We start from the raw sequence: 19,631 nt of genomic DNA on the forward strand, positions 1-19,631 counted from the left end.
TTAGTTGTGCTGCATGGGCTTAGTTGCTCCGTGGCATGTGGTATCTTCCCGGACCAGGGCTCGAACCTGTGTCCCCTGCATCAGCAGGCAGATTCTTAACCACTGCACCACGAGGGAAGTCCCTAAAAGTGACTTTTAAAAAACACATAACCACAATGTCATTACAAATATCCATTGTTCACAGTTGCTTAAAGATCTAAACATGGTTTACACACTGCAATTCACTGACATGACTCCTACTTCTCCATTAATCTATAGGATGCTCTGCCATCTTATTTTTTCCTTGTAAGTTTTTGTTCAAGTTTTTTGTTTATCCTGTGCAGTCTCCTAGGATTTGGATTTTGCTGGTTAATCCCACTGATGTTTAATATGTTCCTCTGACCCCCTGTATTTCCAGTAAACAAGCAGCTAGATCTAGGGTCTTGATAAGATTCAAGATCAAATTATTTGGGAAGACTACTTCATAGGTAGTGCTATATCAGTCAAAGTCCAGTAAGGAGACTGGAACCACATGTTATTTGAACTACAGAACTAGAAAGGCTAGAGCACTAAGGTATTACAGCAGCAGCAACTGTAGGAAGCTGCTCGGACTGGGAGAAAAAAGAGAAGTTGGAATTATTAATACTTAGAAGCCTGGAAGAATAGTCCTGTTGAACTGAAATTCAGACCTCTGAGAAGGATGCATATCTCAGCTGGTGAATATGTCCATTAGGAAGTACACAGTGTCTGGCTGTATTAGTGATGTTAGCAGCCACTGATGATCACTGCCTAGATGCATTAATTTAACAAGGTAATATTTTAATTTTATTCATTTAATACTTGCAAAACTTTACCATGCTTTACGTCAATGCCTCTCAGTCAATCTGGTTACCTGAACCTTATTCTAATACATTCCTCAGGTAGGGGTCATGGAAACAATGTTCCATGAATTTGCATATTGATGATAGCCTGTGACTTTTATGCTTGAAAGTCCATTTGGTTGGATATAAAATCCTGAGTAAGTTCATATTACTTCATTGTCTTTTGGCATAGAGTGTCATTATGGAAAAGTGTGAAAATAATTGGATTTACCTTCCCTATACGTGCTTTTTTTTTTTTGGCATGGACTCTCAAAGGACTTTTTCTTCAAAAAACCCTTTATAAATTTTTTCATTCTTTTTTTAGGCCATTACTCAGTACTGACCATTCTGGGTCAGTGTTCCTAGGTGCACAGTGTGTCTTTTCAATACATAAAGTCTTTCTAATTTCAGGCAAGTTCTCTTGAATTCAGTGTATCGGCCAGGGTTCAGTCAGGAAGCAGAAGCCATACTACTTATCTGAACAGAGAGAATGTAAAAACATATTAAGTATAAAGTTAACTAAGCTACTGAAAGGATAAGGAGAACATCAAGATGTCATGGAGGTAGCAGCTAATATCCTGAGATGAGAGAACAAAGAAAGGAGACAGGAATTTAAATTTAGAGGGGTCTCATGGAGCTGGAAGTTACAGCTCTGAGGAAGGATGATGCTGGTGCTGGTCTCTGAGTTTGGACCTAGATCCCTGAAGAGGGGCTGCAGGTGTCTCTGACAGGAGGAGGCATGACGATAGGGCTTCTGCAAGTGTAATAGAAACTGCAACCAGATTCAGCTGCTGCTAGGGAAGGAAGTGCTGGATGAAAACAGCATTGCTGGCATAATGCTCACAAGAACCACAAGCAGACATAAAGCTCACAGAAAGTAGACAGGATGGAACAAATCCTTTCCTTCAGACTTGCAGTCTCCCTCTAGTGACCCCTATTGGCAGAGGCTAACATAAACCCAGCTAAAGCAGAAATGTGCAGCATTCCAGCTTCATCACCACAAAGCCGAGCATAGAGGGGTGGGTGCATAGGTAATAGCGTAACTGGCACATAGTTTTTAGTGTTTGCTCTTTTCCATTGCTTTGGATTTCTTTGCAGACTCTATTTATATGGATATCAGGTTTTCAGTATGTGATATCACTCTTCTCTTGATTTAAAACATTTTCCTTCTTTCCATTTCCGCCCTCTATTTCTCTTAGGGATTATCAATTGTGTTTATTCACTTTTGAGTTCCTTCTAGATTAGTTTTCACTTTTATGGTGACTTTTATTTCTTTTAATTTCTAATGCTTTCCTGAATTCTTGTCACTTATCTTTCTAAACCTTTCTTTTATCCACTCATCTGAGTTTTTCTAATTCTTGTTTATAGTTCTTTTATGGCTTTTATCATTTCTTTTAGCTTGGTTTGAAACAGGTTTTTGTAAGGATCTACTCTATTCTATATTCTTATAATTTTGTATCATATTTCACAATTCTTTTCTGTTGCTAAGTTTTAAGTGAAACATTTACCTGTACTTTTGAGGAGACAGAATTAACTTTTCCGTCTTCAAGGTTCACGAAATACTATTATTTTCACAAAGTGACTAAAATAAATAACCTAGTTCTGAGATCTGCTTCCTTTGCTTCTCTCCCTCACTTCACACTATACATTGTCTTTCCTTTGACCCTATCGCCCCTGTCCTGCAGAATTTGGTGTATACAGCCAGCAGTTTCTCCTTGAAAGGGTTTTGTTTTGGAATGAAGCTTACATTTGTTAGTTTCAAGAGCTCATAAGGACCTAGACTACTCCAACAAATTTGGAATTTAGCACAGTCCCCTTAAACTCACCTGCAAATTGGCATCTCCAGGAACCTTCACTTTTTGGCTGCAGTTTTCAAATTGGCTGGCCATGCTTTCCAGTGGAAACCTGTTGATTTGGGAGATCTAGTCTCAAGGCCATCAGACGTCCCACTGATTTTCATCCATGACCTTCCATACAGATAAATGGCACTACTCAGGTTTTACAGCTGCTTTTGAGTTTGTCACTATCTAATTTTATTTTGGGATTGCGGGGATACCTTGTCACCAAGACTTGCTATAGATGCCATGCATGGGTTTTTGCTTTTATGAAGGGATTTGGGAGATCAAAAAAATACACTGCTATTTCTGTCATCTTCTATTCTTCAATGTACTTCTGGTAGTTAATTTTTTATTTAGGAATATCTGTGATAACAGTTTATATAAAAGGTAGTAGAGCACAGTGATTAGAAGCATGAGCTTTGGAGTCACACTGCCTGGGTACAAATCCTAGATTCACTGTTTACTGATTATGTGACCTTTAACCTCTGTGTCTTAGTTTCTTCCATAAAATAATAGGTTATGAGAAGTGAAATAACATAAAGCACTGAGAAAAGTACTAGGTTGCATAGTAGGTATTCAACAAAGAAAGCTTTTTTTTTTTTTGGCCACACTTGCAGGATCTTAGTTCCCTGACCAGGGATTGAACCCAGGCCCCCAGCAGTGGAAGCGCTGAATGCTAATCACTGGACCACCAGGGAATTCCCAGGAAAGCTGTTTTAATTACTGTAGTTCTCATTTTTTTCTTTTTCAGGTCTAGCTCTTATTTTACTGGCTTTATAGTAGACTATTAAAAAAGTAAAAAAAAAAAAAAAAAGGGAAAAAAACCACCCAACCTCTTGAAATTAACTCTTGCTTCCACAGTAAGATAGAAATCACAAATGCAAATAGCTAGAAAATAATGAAAATGAGAAGAACACATGGTAGGCAAATGTCACCTCTGAGGAAAGTTCATAGTGTTAAGCACTTTCATTACCAGACAGAAAAGAATGAAAATGTATGCAATAAGCATTGAATACTAAAGATTAACTGCCCTCTATTAAAGTAGAAATCAATGAATTTTTTAAAAAGAGTAAAATGACAATATTAAATGTTGGCAAGGATGTGGAACAACACACACAGATATTGTGGGTGGGAGTAGAAAAATGGTATAACTGAGAAGTCTAATTAAAGTGGAAGATGCACATAGCCTTGGCCCATCAAGTCCACCTCTAAGTAAGTACCTTAGAACAGACCTTCCCAACTTGTGGGGCCAGTAGGGTAAAGCCTCAGGTAGCCACAGCTCTCAAAGCCTCATCTTTTATCCTATGAAGCGTACAAATACTTTTCTGTGTTATCATCTATTTATCTACATGAAGAGTTGGTAAGCAACCTCTTCTAATATCTTTCTTGGATTTCCACATTAGAAAGCCAAGTTTCATTGGAGTCAAGGCCTTATTTTATTCTCTGCTGGATCTCCAGCAGCTAGAATAGCATCTGGTATATTGTACTTGCTCAATAAATATTTGTTGAATGTGCATACCACATTAAAAAAAGAGATCACTGGAGTATTATAAAAATGCAAAATCAGACATATAAAATATCCATTTAAATAAAGGATGTCCACCCTAGAGGGGTGGGATAGAGAGGGTGGGAGGGAGACGCAAGAGGGAGGAGATATGGGGATATATGTATATGTATAGCTGATTTACTTTGTTATACAAAAGAAACACACCATTGTAAAGCAATTATACTCCAATAAAGATGTTAAAAAAAAAAATTTCAGCACACACACAAAATAAATAAATAAATAAATAAATAAAGGATGAACTTGTATACTCATATAATGGAATGGTATTCAGCAACTAGAATAAATGAACTAGAAATCCACATATAAATCTCAAACAACACTGAGTGAAAGAAAGCAAATTGCAGAAAGATAAGCACAATGCAACTTAAAGTTTTATATAAAGTTTACAATCATGTGCAACACGGCTATGTATTAAGTATAAAATTATATATGCATGGAATGAAGCACACCAAATAATCACTGCCTCTGGGGAAAAACAGAAATATTATCAGGAAAAGATTTGCAAGGGAGCTTTAACCCAATCTATAATATTTTATTTCTGAAATAAAAATCTGGAGCATGGCAAAATGTTAGGATTTAATAGGACTAAATGTTAATTGTTATGTTCTTTTATTTTTATATGTTAAAAATCAACCATAATCAAAAAGTAGAGTAGGATTGATAAATAAACCTAAGAATGTGTATGGAAAACAACTAAATAAAATAAATCACTAGTTTTGGCCTAATCAAGAAGGAAAATGTGTATAGAAGATCAATGAAGAAAGCAAGTATAGGTATATAGAAGAAATTAAGAGAATACTTTCTACAACTCTAAGCGAATTCATTTGAAAGAAGGACTCAATGAAATAGATGTTCTTTCTAGAAAAATTACAAGTTATAAAAGAAAACCAGCCTCAGATATATCTACCACTAAATTCTTTCAAATCTTTGAGGAACACATTTCCCTTGTTATCTAAACTTTTCTAAAGTGTTAAGACAGAAAGAGTTCTTTCTTTCAGAATTATTTGAAAAATAGTCATATTTTCATAAAGTAGATTAGGAATTCCTATTGTGTCATCCAGCTAAGTCAACCAAAACCACAGCAATATTTAGAGTTTTAATGTTTAATATATGAGATTTCACAGAAAAGGAAATACAAATGGCTCAAGCAGATACGCAACCTTATTCTTAAGTGAAAATAAAAAATTCTATTGAGATTTAATCTCCACGGAGATTAACATATCATTATTCAACTAACAGACTGGCAAAGATCAAAATGTTTGTTAATACTTTATAAAGATTCGAGGAAATAGGAACTCTCACACATTGTTGGTGGGAGTATAAAATGATACAATCCTTATAGAAAGCAATTTGCCAATATCTATGAAAAATAAAAATGTACAAATCTTCTGACCTAATAACTTCAGTTTAAAATTTTATCTCACAACAACTCACTAATGTGCAACATGATCTATGTACAAGGTTATTAAATGCAGCATTATTTGCAATAGTAAGAGACTGGAAAGAAAATGTTTGTCAGTAGGGACTGCTCCAATATATTATGGTACATCCATACAATTAAATCTTACGCAGTTATTAAAAAAAGAATCAAGAAACTCTATGTACTGATATGGGACAATCTCAAAAAATCATGTTAACTGAAAACGGCAAGCTGAAGAACAATGTGCACTGCACAGTACATTTATGATTAAGTATCTCCAGAGGATATTTTAAAAACAGATAATACTTCTGGGAGGGGAAACTGGGTACTAAAAAAGGGAAGGAGACTTTTCACTGTATATCATCCTGTGTCATGAATTCTGAACCAAGTGAATGTTACATGTTCGGATGAAAAAACTTTTTTTCTTAAAAGACAAAAATTTGAAATAAAAACTGATATCCAACAGAAATACAAAATTCTTTCAGGTAAATTCAAGTTAGCAAGTATTATATTTCTTTCACCTGTAGGATAAACTTTTCCACAGTTCCACTGAGTCTTTCAGGTTCCATCAGTTTATTTACCAATTCCTGCTCAACAGCCATTAGGGCTAAGCCACTAAGCTTTTCTTGTCCCCTGGTATGACATAAATATGTTTTAAGACGAGACAGTGTAGAAAATGAATTTTCAACACTTGCTGAAGTAACTGGCCAAGACAAAGCAATATATAATAGCATTGATATGCAAGGAATATTATTGTGAAGACCATGCTGAATAAACAAATGGCCAAGATTGCTGAAGCTGATGCAATCATAATCTAGGACAAAGTTGAGCTTTGCATATTGCCGATAAAATCTAAGTTCTGGGATGATGTCTGCATCAAGTTTATAAAATTCTTGGACATCTTTAGCTGTTGCTTCATTTAACGGTTCATTCCATTTAAGTAACAGTTCTGAAATCTGCTTCATTTTACAATAATCAAACTCTGAAAAACACAATTTTAAATTTTGTAATATAGTATCCAAGCCTTGGTAATAAATATTAATTTTATATTGTTCTTCTGTTGAGGTAGGAAAAAACATACTGTCTGAATTGCTAGGATCTATTGTTTTCTGAATTTTTCTTCTTTTCTGAAATGAAGGCCTTTCAACTTCAAAACCTTTACAGGTTATTTTTTGACATACTTCCTCTGCTCCATCCCAGATAGTTTTGAAATAAATATCATTTCTTTCAGATGATAAACATTCCAAAATTGCTTCTATTTTTGAAGACAAAGAAAAAATGTCTATGGTTTCACTTTGAAGCTCTTTGGAAAGAATTCCTGTAACACTTAGTACTCGATAAAGGAATTTCAAACAAAAGATAAACTCAAATTTGGAAACCAATGCCAACAAATCACTCAATTCATCAGCTAAACTTGTGTTTGAAGAATGGCTTGATAGAACTTCCAGTGTTTCAATAACCTCTGGAAGACCCTCAATCACAGATAGTAACGTACGATCATGGACTGTCCAACATGATTGTGATGTATGTTTCTTGCATGTTTTATTTTGACTTAGCTTATAAATGTTTTGAAAATTTACAGACATTTCCCCATGAATAGTGCTGAACAAAGAACTGAGAGTATTTAGAGCACTTCGGAGCTCTTTTACTTCTTTGCAAAACCTAATCACTGCTAAATCCAAAAAATGTGCATAACAATGCAGGTATAAAGCTCTTGGCTCTTCCTTCTTGAATTCTGCTGCAATTTTATTAAAATTTCCCCTCCAATTACTGGTGCTATCATAGGCCTGGCCTCGTATTTTATCCAAATCAACTCCAATTTGCTGCAGGTAAGTTTTAATACTCCTGTGTAAGTTGGTCCCAGTCATCTCTTCAACATCTATGAAACCCAAAAATCTTTCTTTAATTAATATAGCCTTTGATGTTTTCTGTGGGTATCTTACACAAATTGAGAATTGTCCTTTAGTGGCACTATCAGTTGTTTCTTCACATATTATTGAAAAAGCTGAGGAGACATTGATCTCATTTACAATATCTTGTAACATTTCAGTCTTTATTATTTCAATAATATCATTTTGAATTTGTGTACTATTGTAGAAGTCAACTTGTGAATTCGTAAGTCGAAATATTTCTTCTCCTTTATCTTTTGCTCGGATTTCTAACAATTCTAAAAAATTGCCTTTATTCACAGATGAAACAGACTGGTCATTTCCTCTTAAGAGTAAACACTGCTTTCCAAGAAATAAAATATTTTCAATTATAAGCTTTAGGTACTTTTTATTTCCCTCAATCTGTTTTGAATGATTAGATAAACTGTCATTAACGGCTTCATCACAAAACTGGTATTCCCTCCAAAATTGCAATGACTTTGAATGCATTTCACTTTTTTCATGCCTTCTGAATTTTTCCAGAGTTTTTTTCCAATTGGAAATCCCTTGGGCTGCAAATGACTCTCCTCCATAGCTAAATTTTTTTTGGCAGAACAACTGACACGAATAACAGAATATCACATCCTTTTTAATACTGTTTTCTAATTGCTGAAAATTTGAACACCAAGATTTTTTAATACTTCGTGATTTACCTTTAACTTTTTGTACTTTGGATGTAAATTTTGGGTGACGTAGTCCATCGCTTATTTTCATGGATTTCATACTGTTTGTAGCATCTTGGTTTGACACATGATCTTTTTGTACTTCTATACTGGAGCCAGTTGTATGCTGACTGAGTACTGATGAAGATGGTGAAAGGCTTGGCTGTTCCACATTACTATTAGCAACACCATTACTTGATTCACTGGGTGAAGTCTTAGAAATCTTGGGAGAAAATGACAAAATAACATTTCTTTGAACAGTTTTCAAATAATCAATTAAAATATTGAACATATCCATTCTAATAACAAAAAAATCAATGGGTGAGTTACAGTATGAGCTCCACTAGGGGGAAACATTAACAATTATTTATAACTTAGTATTCTTATTAATAATTTCAAGTCAAACTTGAGATTTGGGAAACTGAACGTGAATAACAAAAGGTGTTTATTGCTCTACATTTTTGAGCTCTATGATCAAATCAGGAATGAATATGCTCAAATACACACATGCACAATATGTTTAAAAAAAGAAAGCTTAAAAAAGAAAAGACAGTAGCAAAAACAATTAAGAATAAAACTTACATCCTCAACGACATTTGCTGTTACTGAAGAAACTGTACCTGTTAAAATAAAGCATAAATTCTAGATCTTATACCATAATCTATAAAATAGCATCATTAACTATATAATTGCTTATTTCATATTAGGCAACCAAAAGAAAACTTAGAATAAAGACAGATTCTATATTCCAATCAAGTATGGCAAAACAGTGTATATATCAAACAACTTCACATCAATTTTTACCTTGTAATTCATCAGAGTTCATGACGGGCAGGGCTTCATGAGTATCTGCCAATGACACTATATTGCTTATAACTGGAGTTGTATCTTTCTTCGGAGAAAGGAGATCTGTTGAAGCATCATGCACCATGGAAACATTTACTGATAAAAATTAAAAGATATCTTATAAACCAGGCAGAATCAATCAATCAGAAAGCACTGTTTAATTACAAGTGTTTCAACGAATAATGCAAATATCTATCAATAATTGCTTTAAGTATTAGTGGGTACTGGAGTAATTTTTATTAGGGCTTAGGAATATCCAGGTTCTTTAGGATAAGATTAATATCAACATTAAACAGATAATTTACATTTCCCATCATTTTATATCTTTTACCTTTGCACGCAGTTTATCAGTCCTTTCATACTATTTGCTTGAACTGTCAAGAAAATCTTTACTGTGAAATTACTCATGAAGAACATTGCTATAGAATCTCCTAATGGGTATCATTTCTAACCATTCCAGGATTCATAAACTCAATATGAATGGAGCTGAGTTGGTGTCTAAGCTAGTATTAAAGAGATTTCTATAATAAGCCAGTCTGCATGATGCACAAGCCCCAGGGGAATCATTCATTCCACCGTCTATGAAATTAGCACCACTGGTCCTATATGAGGCTCTTTGATACACAGTTGGCTCTGGATTCTCTGTCCCTTTCTATTACTGAACATCAAAGTATTTCTGACTAGCTCTACTCCATGTGAAAAATGTAACTAATAGCCTTGTTTTTACAAAGCAGGGCTAACTAGAAGATTCTATATTCTAATATGACAATCTTTACAAATAAATATTAAATCTCCGGTGATGAAGTAGCCTTCCTTTTATGCAAAAATACTGGAAACTGTTCTTTGAAACAAGTTTTAGATTGTTTTGACTTTTAAGTCAGTTTAATTTAGAAATGAATCAAGGTTATAAATTAAAGGAAAGCAGTAATATTCTTCAACAGTTACTAAATCTCTGGTAACTGCTAAAAAAATAGTACCTGTAGAAGATTCCATCTTAGCTTTACTGTAAGCAGAGAAACAATGAACAGAGCAGAAAAGCTCTGTCTTCCCCGAGTCATTGGTAGTCTCAATCATTTCGTCTGAGGGTTTCAATGATTTGCAAAGAACAGATGTAAGTGTTTTGGCTGGTTTCTGTTAGAGAGTAAAATAATATTCATATTCCTGGTATATGACATGCCCACAACCATTGCTTAGTTGAAATATTATAGTAACAATGAAGTCATATTTTTGCTCTTTCTTAAAAACCAGAAAAAAGGCACTTATAGATTGCAATGACTAAAATGAAGGAAACTGATTAATCTATTAGATAACTATTTGTATTATTTGTCAGGTATATTAATAGCTATAACAATACATATGCAAGCAATGAAGAAAGTGGTCATAAAAGATGTTCATCATCCCAGGCAACTAAACAAAATGGACAAATGAACAAAAGTCTTATAATTACAGGTCTTTAATGCCAACTTGGGCATCAACTAAGGAAAGCCTTTTACTGGTGCTAAGGAGGAGCCAGAAAAGGATGCCTAACACACATTACAAGATACTGTGGGAAACACTGTTTTTCTAGCCTAACTTCATGGTGAAAATTCAAGCATGTTGTAAGAAAGCAGCACACAAGCAGTAAGAGGTACAGAACATAGTGCATTCTGTAAGCAGTAAGGTTGCAAAGGAAAAGGATAGAAAATGGGGAGGTTCACCACCTACTCTTTCTGGTGAAACAGGAGCCATCATTCCTGGACTTAATACTAAGTTAACACTAACGACAATGATGAAATGGAACTGCTTTTAGGGGTACAAAGTACAAAGACAAATGAAAATATCTTACACAGATTTTCTTTTTCTGTGAAAGAATGGGATATTGGCAAAGGAGCAATGAAACAAAAAGCAGAGTATAATTTTGAAAATTACTATTTTTGTCCCTTATTAGTAGGAATTTTCATATTTTATGAAATATAACAACTCACCAATATTTACATTAACCAACAATAGTGGTATAATTTATAACTAATTTATTACTCATGTGGGAAAGCTAATACTTAACTAATGTACTCTAGTAAGAAGATGTGGCCAGGGACTTCCCTGGTGCACAGTGGTTGAGAAGGTTCACAAAACATTAATATCTAACAATATTTAAAGTATCCCTGTATGTTGACACAGAAATTTATACTTTTAAGAATTTTTGGGGCTTCCCTGGTGGTGCAGTGGTTAAGAATCCGCTTGCCAATGCAGGGGACACAGTTCGAGCCCTGGTCTGGGAAGATCCCACATGCCGCAGAGCAACTAAGCCCACACGCCACAACTACTGAGCCCGCGTGCCACAACTACTGAAGCCCACATGCCTAGAGCCCATGCTCCACAACAAGAGAAGCCACTGCAGTGAGAAGCCTGCACACTGCAACGTGCAGTGAGTAGCCCCCACTCGCCGTAACTAGAGAAAGCCCACAGGTGGTAATGAAGACCCAACACAGCAATAAATAAATAAATAAATAAGTTAATTAATTAATTTTAAAAAAGATGTGGCCAAAATAATTACAATTATACCAATCAACTTTTTAAAATAAAAAGCCACCCCATTTTTGCATTTTTGGATTCACAGGTTTGAGTGCTTTACTAATTTTTTTTTTTTTTTTTGGCCATGCTGTGCGGCTTGCAGGATCCTAGTTCCCTGACCAGGGATTGAACCCGGGCCCTTGTCAGTAAAAGCGCAGAGTCCCAACCACTGGACCACCGGGGAATCTAATTCTTGATTACAGTTCACTAACAATATGGATTTTCTACATTATCACAATCACACAATATCTTAAATGCAGCAGGGCACAGTGTTAGGTGGTGCTTTTTAACTCATCTAGCCAAATAAGCCATGTCCCATCACATATGCTGAATAACTGAGTACTCATATACAGGCTCTTAAAAACAGGAGAAGGTCTATTTATTGAGTGTGAGGGGTAAAGAAAGAAAAGAAGGAATGGCATTAACTGCTTTCAGACAAAGGGTTCTATGCTCTCCATTCTCCCATTTCTGGTCCCAAGGCAGGGTACTCTCATGGTGTGGGCATTCTGTCATAGAAAAGCTGTGGCTCACAAATGACCTATTTGAACTGTGGCTTGTTAAGACTCCCATCTTCAGTTGCTTGTTTTTAAGGAAGAATTTATAGGGATACAATTGGGTCTCAAAGTATCACCTGAACGAGCAAGACATGCGACAGTCCACCTCATGAAAGGGGCTCAGACCACTATTGTGTTCAGCTCACTTAGTCCTGCAAAGCAGGGCCAGCTTCTCTGCTCTCAGAGCCACCCATCCAAGGCTCTCCTATCAGAAATAGGGGATTATTTCTCATTGGTTTATTGTCTAATAGGACTCCTGATTCAGAAAAAAGCATGTGACATTCTTGAGTCATCTTAACCTTGCTTAGGTGTAAGAATTAAATACATGGAATTAAAAATAAAAAACACTTCTGTGGTTGAGTCCTACTGACCAATAGACTATTGTTATGTTTGCTATCTAACTTACAGCTTTCCTCTGATTGCCTTTTCTTCAAGACAAGATGATCACCCTGAGATTCTTTAGGAAAATCTCCATGCACCATTTATCATGAATTGTTATGTGAAAAACAACTGTCAGAAGTCTTTTACATCATCTCCTTCATCATCTTACCAACGAAAAATATTCCCAATGGTACTAAAATGTATACCGCCAGTTTCCTAAAGTGGAAACGTTCACAAGCCAACTAATGGAAGGAACTGAATCTTCCATTTTTCATTTGAGTCTTATGCAATCAAATTCAAATGGAGTGGTCCTCACTTTATGCAACAGATCTTTATTCATACCTGCTTATGTGCTGTAATACTCTTTGAACTATTAAAGTAATGAGACTGTGCTTCCATGTGAAGTATATGGAACAGACTAGAGCTAGTGGAACAGTAAGCTCCACAGTTCTCACAACAGTTCATGATGAGGTTGTTAGCAGAGTGAAACTTTGAAAAACAGGCATTACTGCAAAGACTACGTTTCATGTTCTGGTATTTTACTTCATACTGAATCTAGGATTTAAAAAAAAGACTTAGTAAAAACTCTGATATTTAAGCAGAATAATCAGAGTCCCTCAAGGTTAAGAAATATTGCAACTTACAACAGTAGTCTTCTGACACATGCTGCACTTGGCTGGAATGCTATTAGTACATATGGTATCAAATGGTTTTCTTTTTTCTTCATATGATGAAAGACAAGATTGGCTGCAAAAAGTTTTGCTAGTGGTAGTATCTTCCAGCTGGATACTGATCACATCCTTTAGATTTAAAATGTCTCTAAAAATAAATAACAAGGGCACCATTAAACTCTTTTACCATAATTATTTCTTTTCATAAGCTAAATCACTCCCTTAACCCTCTCCCCTGTTGTTTCATTTACCTGAAGAACTGTGAAATAGTAGGAACATCAGCCTTGAAATAAGAAAACCTGAATTTGGTATCTAATTCTATCACTTACATTAAGTAACAGTGATTAAGTCATTTATATTCCCTAAATGTTAATTTCTTCATCTATAACGTTAAGGATTATAAACACATCTGATAGTACAGTTTGCGGATTACCTTGCCTGTATTATTTGGTGCTAGTGATTATAGAATGATGATGAGAAATCACATATTCATACCTGATGAACTTTGGAATCTACAAGACAGAGGATTTAGAAGTTTGGTCTACAAATTCCTGGGGATTCTCCAGATACTTTCAGGAGGTCCACAGGATCAAAACTATTTTCATAATATTAACATGTTATTTGCCTTTTTCACTGTGTTGACATTTGAACGGGTGGTGCAAAAGCAATGGTGGGCCCCTGCAATTCCACTCCTAGGTATATATCCCAAAGAACTGAAAAAAAGTATTCAAAAAAGTACATATACACAAGGGTTCCTAACAGTTACAACAGATAGCAGGAGCCTAAATGTTCATCAACAAATGAATGGATAAACAAACTGTGGTATATTATTCGGCTATAAAAAAAAACAATGAAGTACTGATACACATGCCACAACATGAATGAATCTTGAAAACATTATGCTAAGGGAAAGAAGCTAGACACAAAAGGTCACATGTTGTGATTCCGTTTATATAAAACATTCATAATAGATAAATCCATAGATAGAATGCAGATTGGTGGTTGCCAGGGGTTGAGCGGAGTGAAGATAGGGGAATGGGTAGAAACTCCTTAATAGATAAGGCATTTTACTTTGGGATGATAGAAATGTTTTGGAACTAGATAGAGGTGGTAGTTGTACAATACTGTGAATGTACTAAACGGTACTGAAATGGTTTTTGTTACATGAATTTCACCTCAATAAATTGGGAGGAAAAAAAAAAAAGCAATGGTGGGTAAACTGCCAGAGCCTTATTTAGCGTAAATCAAGGCAGTGATGCCAAAAGGTACCAGTATTTGTGCTATTCACAACCATGAATTTGCTGTAAGTTATTTACTTTATTAAAACTCAATCCTTCAGTACATCTTTTTAATATTCTGTGAGGTGAAATGGGACATAGGCATAAATTATTCCTCCTGCACACCAAAGTATGATGGTTGTTTCAAGGAAAATCTCATGTAGGAATGTTAAGAGTTAAAACCTGAGTTAGGGGACCTCCCTGGTGGCACAGTGGTTAAGAATCTGACTGCCAATGTAGGGGACATGGGTTCGAGCCCTGGTCCGGGAAGATCCCACATGCCGCGGAGCAACTAAGTCTGTGCGCCACAACTACTGAGCCTGTGCTCTAGAACCCACATGCCATAGCTACTGAAGCCCAAGTGCCTAGAGCCTGTGCTCCGCAACAAGAGAAGCCACCGCAACGAGAAGCCCGCGAGTAGCCCCTGCTCGCCACAACTAGAGAAAGCCCACACGCAGCAACAAAGACCCAACGCAGCCATAAACAAACAAACAAACAAACAAATAACTGAGTTAGCTACTTTTTTCATGGAATACCTATTTACTTCAAAGAATGACTATCAGGGAAACTATTAACCAGAAGTAGGTATCTGGCAGATATTTTCTCAAAAATGAATAAAGTAAGACTGTTACCTCAAGGAAAACAACTGGCAGTAGTTATTGCCAATGATAAAATATGAGCTCTCACTGAAAATTAGAATTCTGGAAAACCTCCAGCTTGACAGCTTCCTAATATGTAGACTTTCTTGGTGAGATTAGTGATTTAAAAAAAAAAAAAAAATGTGATTTTTAAAATATTGCATAATGAAGCACAACAACATTTAGAAGATCTGCATACCTCAGGGAATCAATATTTTCCAAATGATGATAGCATGAAGCAAAAATCAGTTGTGGGTAAAAGAACCATTCAAAGTACAAATAGACCAATAAATTTTAACGTGACAGTACAAAAAATTCACTGATATGGCTTCAGATTCCACATTGCAACTAACCTTTAAGAAACTGTAGTATCCTTTAAGAAAACTGTAGTATCAAAGAACATCCACAATTATCTGAAATGCTATTAAAACACTCCTCCCTTTTCCAAATACTTATTTGTAAGGTCAGCTTTTCTTCAGACTTCAACCAAAACAACATTTTATAACCAAGTGAATGCAGAAGCAGATATGAGAACCTGGCCAGACAGTAAAGCAGTTTGCAAAACTAATAAAACAGTGCTCACTAAATTTTTCTTAAAATTTCTCCTAAATTTTAAAAACGGCTATTATTCAAAAAAACAAAATTTATGTCAACATGCAGAGTTTATTACTTTTAAATGAGTTAATAGTTAAAAATTCCTCAGTTTTAATTTCTAACACAATATATGTATAGGTAGATATAAGCTACATAAACTAAAGCTCTTTGGGTCTTCAAAAACTTTCAAGATTGTAAACGGGTCCAGAAACCAGAAAATTTGAGAACTGCTACTACAGGAAATACCAAGATATCTGTCTACCTAGATCCCTCAGAATATCAATCTTTCAGGATAATAGTTTTCCAGATGAAATACTCCTGAAATCAACACTATTTTAATATCTCAATATTTACAAATTTTTAGTGTATAAATCTTCCTTGACTTACAATGGGGTTATGTCCAGATAAACCCATCTTAAATTGAAAATATCATAAGTCAAAAATGCATTTAATACACCTAACCTATAGAACACCATAGCTTAGCCTAGTCTACCTTAAAGGTGCTCAGAACACTTACCTTAGCTTACATTTGGGTAAAATCATCTAACACAAAGCCTATTTTATAATAAAGTGATGAACATATCATGTGGTTTATTGAATATGGTACTAAACATGAAAAACAGAATGGTTGTACAGAATGATTTTAAGTGTATGGGTTGTTTACCCTTGTGATCACGTGGCTGACTGGGAGCTGGGGCTCACTGCCGCTGCCCGGCATCATGAGACTATCATACTAGCCCAGGAAAAGATCAAAATTCAAAATTCGAAGTAGGTTTCTACTGAATGTGTATCGCTTTAGCACCACTGTAAAGTCGAAAAATCATTATGTAGAACAATTGTAAGTTAGGGACTATCTGTACTATAATCTTTCTGCCTCCTTAAACAGCACCAAAATTACAGATTAATTTTCATTATCACAACACCAGTCATTTTACTGGCTTAAGATGTAGCTCTACATGCAGTATCTGAGCTGTGACAAAATTTTTTCTAGGATTCACTGTGTGCCAAACAGTGTTTAGGCCTTGGGGACATAAAAATGAGTATAATCTGGTCCCTAATGTCAAGAGGTTCATAGTCTAACTGTAGCATTATCAATTCTTTAATAACATTAATTTTACAATCAATGTTTTGGGAGTTATGAACACTATGGAAACACAGACCATGGAACAATTATCTGGGTGGCTGGGGGGAATAAGAGGAAGGAATGGTATGGGAATAGACGAAGGGTACAGATATTTGAGGCAGACCTTTAAGATAGCAAGAAATTAGCCAGATGGGAAGGAAGGCAGAAGAAATAGCACTGGCAGAAGCACTGAAGTCTGAAAATGCTTATTGGCTTTTACTGCGATTAGCATATTAGATTGCTAGCTTCTAATCTACTAAGGCCTTATTTAAAAAAAAAAAAAAAAAATCAAAAATGAATTTTGTTAAAAGTGCCTAAAATTAGCTTAACCAAAGGCTGAGCATAGGTCTGAACAACTTTCCTACAAATAAGTGTTACATCATTAGTGGATGGGCCTATTTTAAACTCCACTAATTTCTTTCAGGATCTCTGGTTAGCTTCAATTGGGATACAGAAGTACAGAAATACACTTTAATACATAGCTCTCAAAAGAACAGTCTTATCTTTCTAACATGATTTAAAATGTCATTTTCAAAGTTATATTTCATCTGGTTCATGAAACAGAATAAAAACTACATTGACTCTAGCACAACACTGTAAATCAACTATACTTCAATTAAAAAAACCCCTATAGCGACTCAGAACAGATTTAAAATCACTGCTATTAAATAAAAACCTCATCAAAAACCTCAACTGATAATTAGCTAAAATCTTGAGAACTACATAACTAATACAAGAGGCTAATGAATGTACAGTAAAAAGTTCTGAAAACAGTAAAGGTTACTCTGAACAACGGACAGCCTCTTGCAGCCTATGCATCACTGTACCACCTTTCCACCAACCTATAAAATAGTATTTTCTATCAAAACATTTTTATTCCAAAGGAAGTAAAACTTATTTCATGTTTTGTTCATATTGGATTTCTTTGCCTTAGAGAACAACTTACACACTAAATCCTTCCTGCTTCAGCCTTTTCAATCTGTCTGGGAGTTCCGCTGAAGATGTATAATGGGTAAACTCCAAACACAGCAACATGATACTTTAACTTCTCAGAGCCTCAGTTTCCTCAAAACCAAAAGAAAATATTTGGACTGGATGATCTCTAAGGTCCCTTCCAGTCTTATGATTCTGCAGAGAAAGAAAGCATGCTGAAGAGAGTGCCATACAGCCCACAGCGAAAAAGAAAAAGGACAAAGTATAGTGTTAAAGGGTTTACAAAGCACAAAAGAAAGGTAAGTAGAGTTCTGGGGAGGAAGACTTGAAGCAAGGGTTAACTCCTGAAGCAGCAGCCAAATGAGGAGCTGAAGCAACCAATATAAAGGGTATGTGAGTTTGTTAAGAGAATAATAGCAATAGCCAACATTTACTGGGTTCTTATTACATGCAAATATTGTTCTGATCACTTAAATATATTATTTAATGATCAAAATTCTTACGTACATTTAACAAAATAGATGGGAATACTAAAAAAGAAGTTCTCAATGCTTTTCGAACTTTAGCATGTGTATGAATCATTTGGGGATAAATGTAGTTCTGATTCAATAGGCCTGGGTGACACCTGAGATTCTGCATTTCTAACAAGCTCCCAAATGATGATGCTGCTATAGTTGCTCCAGGATCACACAGAGTAGCAAAATGTAAATTGAGGAAGCAAGATTCAAATTGTGGCAATCTGATTCCAAAACAAGATATTATTTGAAAGGAATTTATATTTACTGGCAAAATTGGTAGCCTATGCATTTTCTTGTTCTGAAACAAAGACACTTAAAACTTAACGCTAGCATTTAATGAGTACTAACAAACCAGAATTATAATACTAAGGGACCCTCAAAGCACTGATCCTTTAGACATCTTAGTGTAGTGTTCAAAGTTCTGGACATTATGAAATCACTACTACTTCCTTTCTTCTCATCTAAATTGTTTTACATATGTAAAAAAGTTAGCAAAAAAGACCCCAATAATAGTTCACAGAAAACGTAAAAAGATTACATACATACATCTATGTTTATCTAAGGCTATTCAATTTTTCAAAAGAATTAAACTACTTCACTTGCCATTACAAGAGAAACACTATATAACTTTACACCTTGGAAGGTCAAAAAAATAACTGTTATATGATTAAATTTTTAGTAGGTTGCTCACTATACAGTTAAATGATAAAATATAATGGCCATGCAATAACCCCACTTACAGAGAATTTCAAATGAAAAGAATAGGAAAATAAGTTTCAGAAGTCATTATTTAAAGGTGAAGAGAAACACAGCTCTTATCATTTTAATTTCTGGAAATCTCTTGATAAAAAAAACTGTTTCTGAAGAATCTATTAGAGGAACTAAAAGCAGAAGTAGCTTCTTTTACCTAAACCAAGGTGATTACTTCTTCAGAAAAAAAAGAAAAAACCACGCAGAAAATTACAACCAAGATTCTGATCAAGATCTATGTAGGGAAGTAAAAGGGGCCATAATTTAAAATTATATACTTTGAGCAGTTTGAACAAGTTCTCTTCGGAAGAGCTGGTGAATTGAGAGATGAAATGTATTCAGTGATGCACGGTGTGGAGCAGAAAAGCTGAGTAGACCCTTTCCTCTGATAAGCAGTTTGCCCCTTTTGAAGAATTTTTTTACAGCCAGAACAGGAAACCTGAATAGCTGTGGTTGAAACTGAGGGAAGCATCTTATTCATGCCAGATGATGCCAGAGAAAGCTGAATGCCTGTAGTCATCTGAGAAGCTATAAACACAAAA

General features: G+C 35.1%; 1 protein-coding gene across 13 annotated transcripts in view; it reads right to left on the reverse strand.

The window, feature by feature from the left end:
* Positions 1 to 19,631, reverse strand: part of ZMYM1 (zinc finger MYM-type containing 1) — a 37,696-nt gene that overhangs the window by 3,906 nt on the left and 14,159 nt on the right. For 9 of the 13 annotated variants that reach the window (XM_082362670.1, XM_082362664.1, XM_082362671.1 and 6 more), the window contains 7 exons: positions 19,368 to 19,617; positions 13,230 to 13,404; positions 12,928 to 13,140; positions 10,078 to 10,231; positions 9,059 to 9,196; positions 8,837 to 8,874; positions 5,328 to 8,477 (listed from right to left, as the gene is read on the reverse strand). In XM_082362670.1, coding sequence (XP_082218796.1) covers positions 6,171 to 8,477; positions 8,837 to 8,874; positions 9,059 to 9,196; positions 10,078 to 10,231; positions 12,928 to 13,140; positions 13,230 to 13,404; positions 19,368 to 19,617 — 3,275 coding nt within the window. In that variant the 3' untranslated portion in view covers positions 5,328 to 6,170. Of the gene's footprint in view, positions 1 to 5,327; positions 8,478 to 8,836; positions 8,875 to 9,058; positions 9,197 to 10,077; positions 10,232 to 12,927; positions 13,141 to 13,229; positions 13,405 to 17,834; positions 18,017 to 19,367; positions 19,618 to 19,631 lie in introns of those variants that run through there. The other 4 variants (XM_082362667.1, XM_082362666.1, XM_082362668.1 and 1 more) reach the window with 4 other exon arrangements.

The sequence above is a fragment of the Balaenoptera borealis genome (genome assembly GCF_965194805.1).
Source record: "Balaenoptera borealis genome assembly, chromosome: 1".
NCBI classification, from domain to species: Eukaryota; Metazoa; Chordata; class Mammalia; order Artiodactyla; family Balaenopteridae; genus Balaenoptera; species Balaenoptera borealis.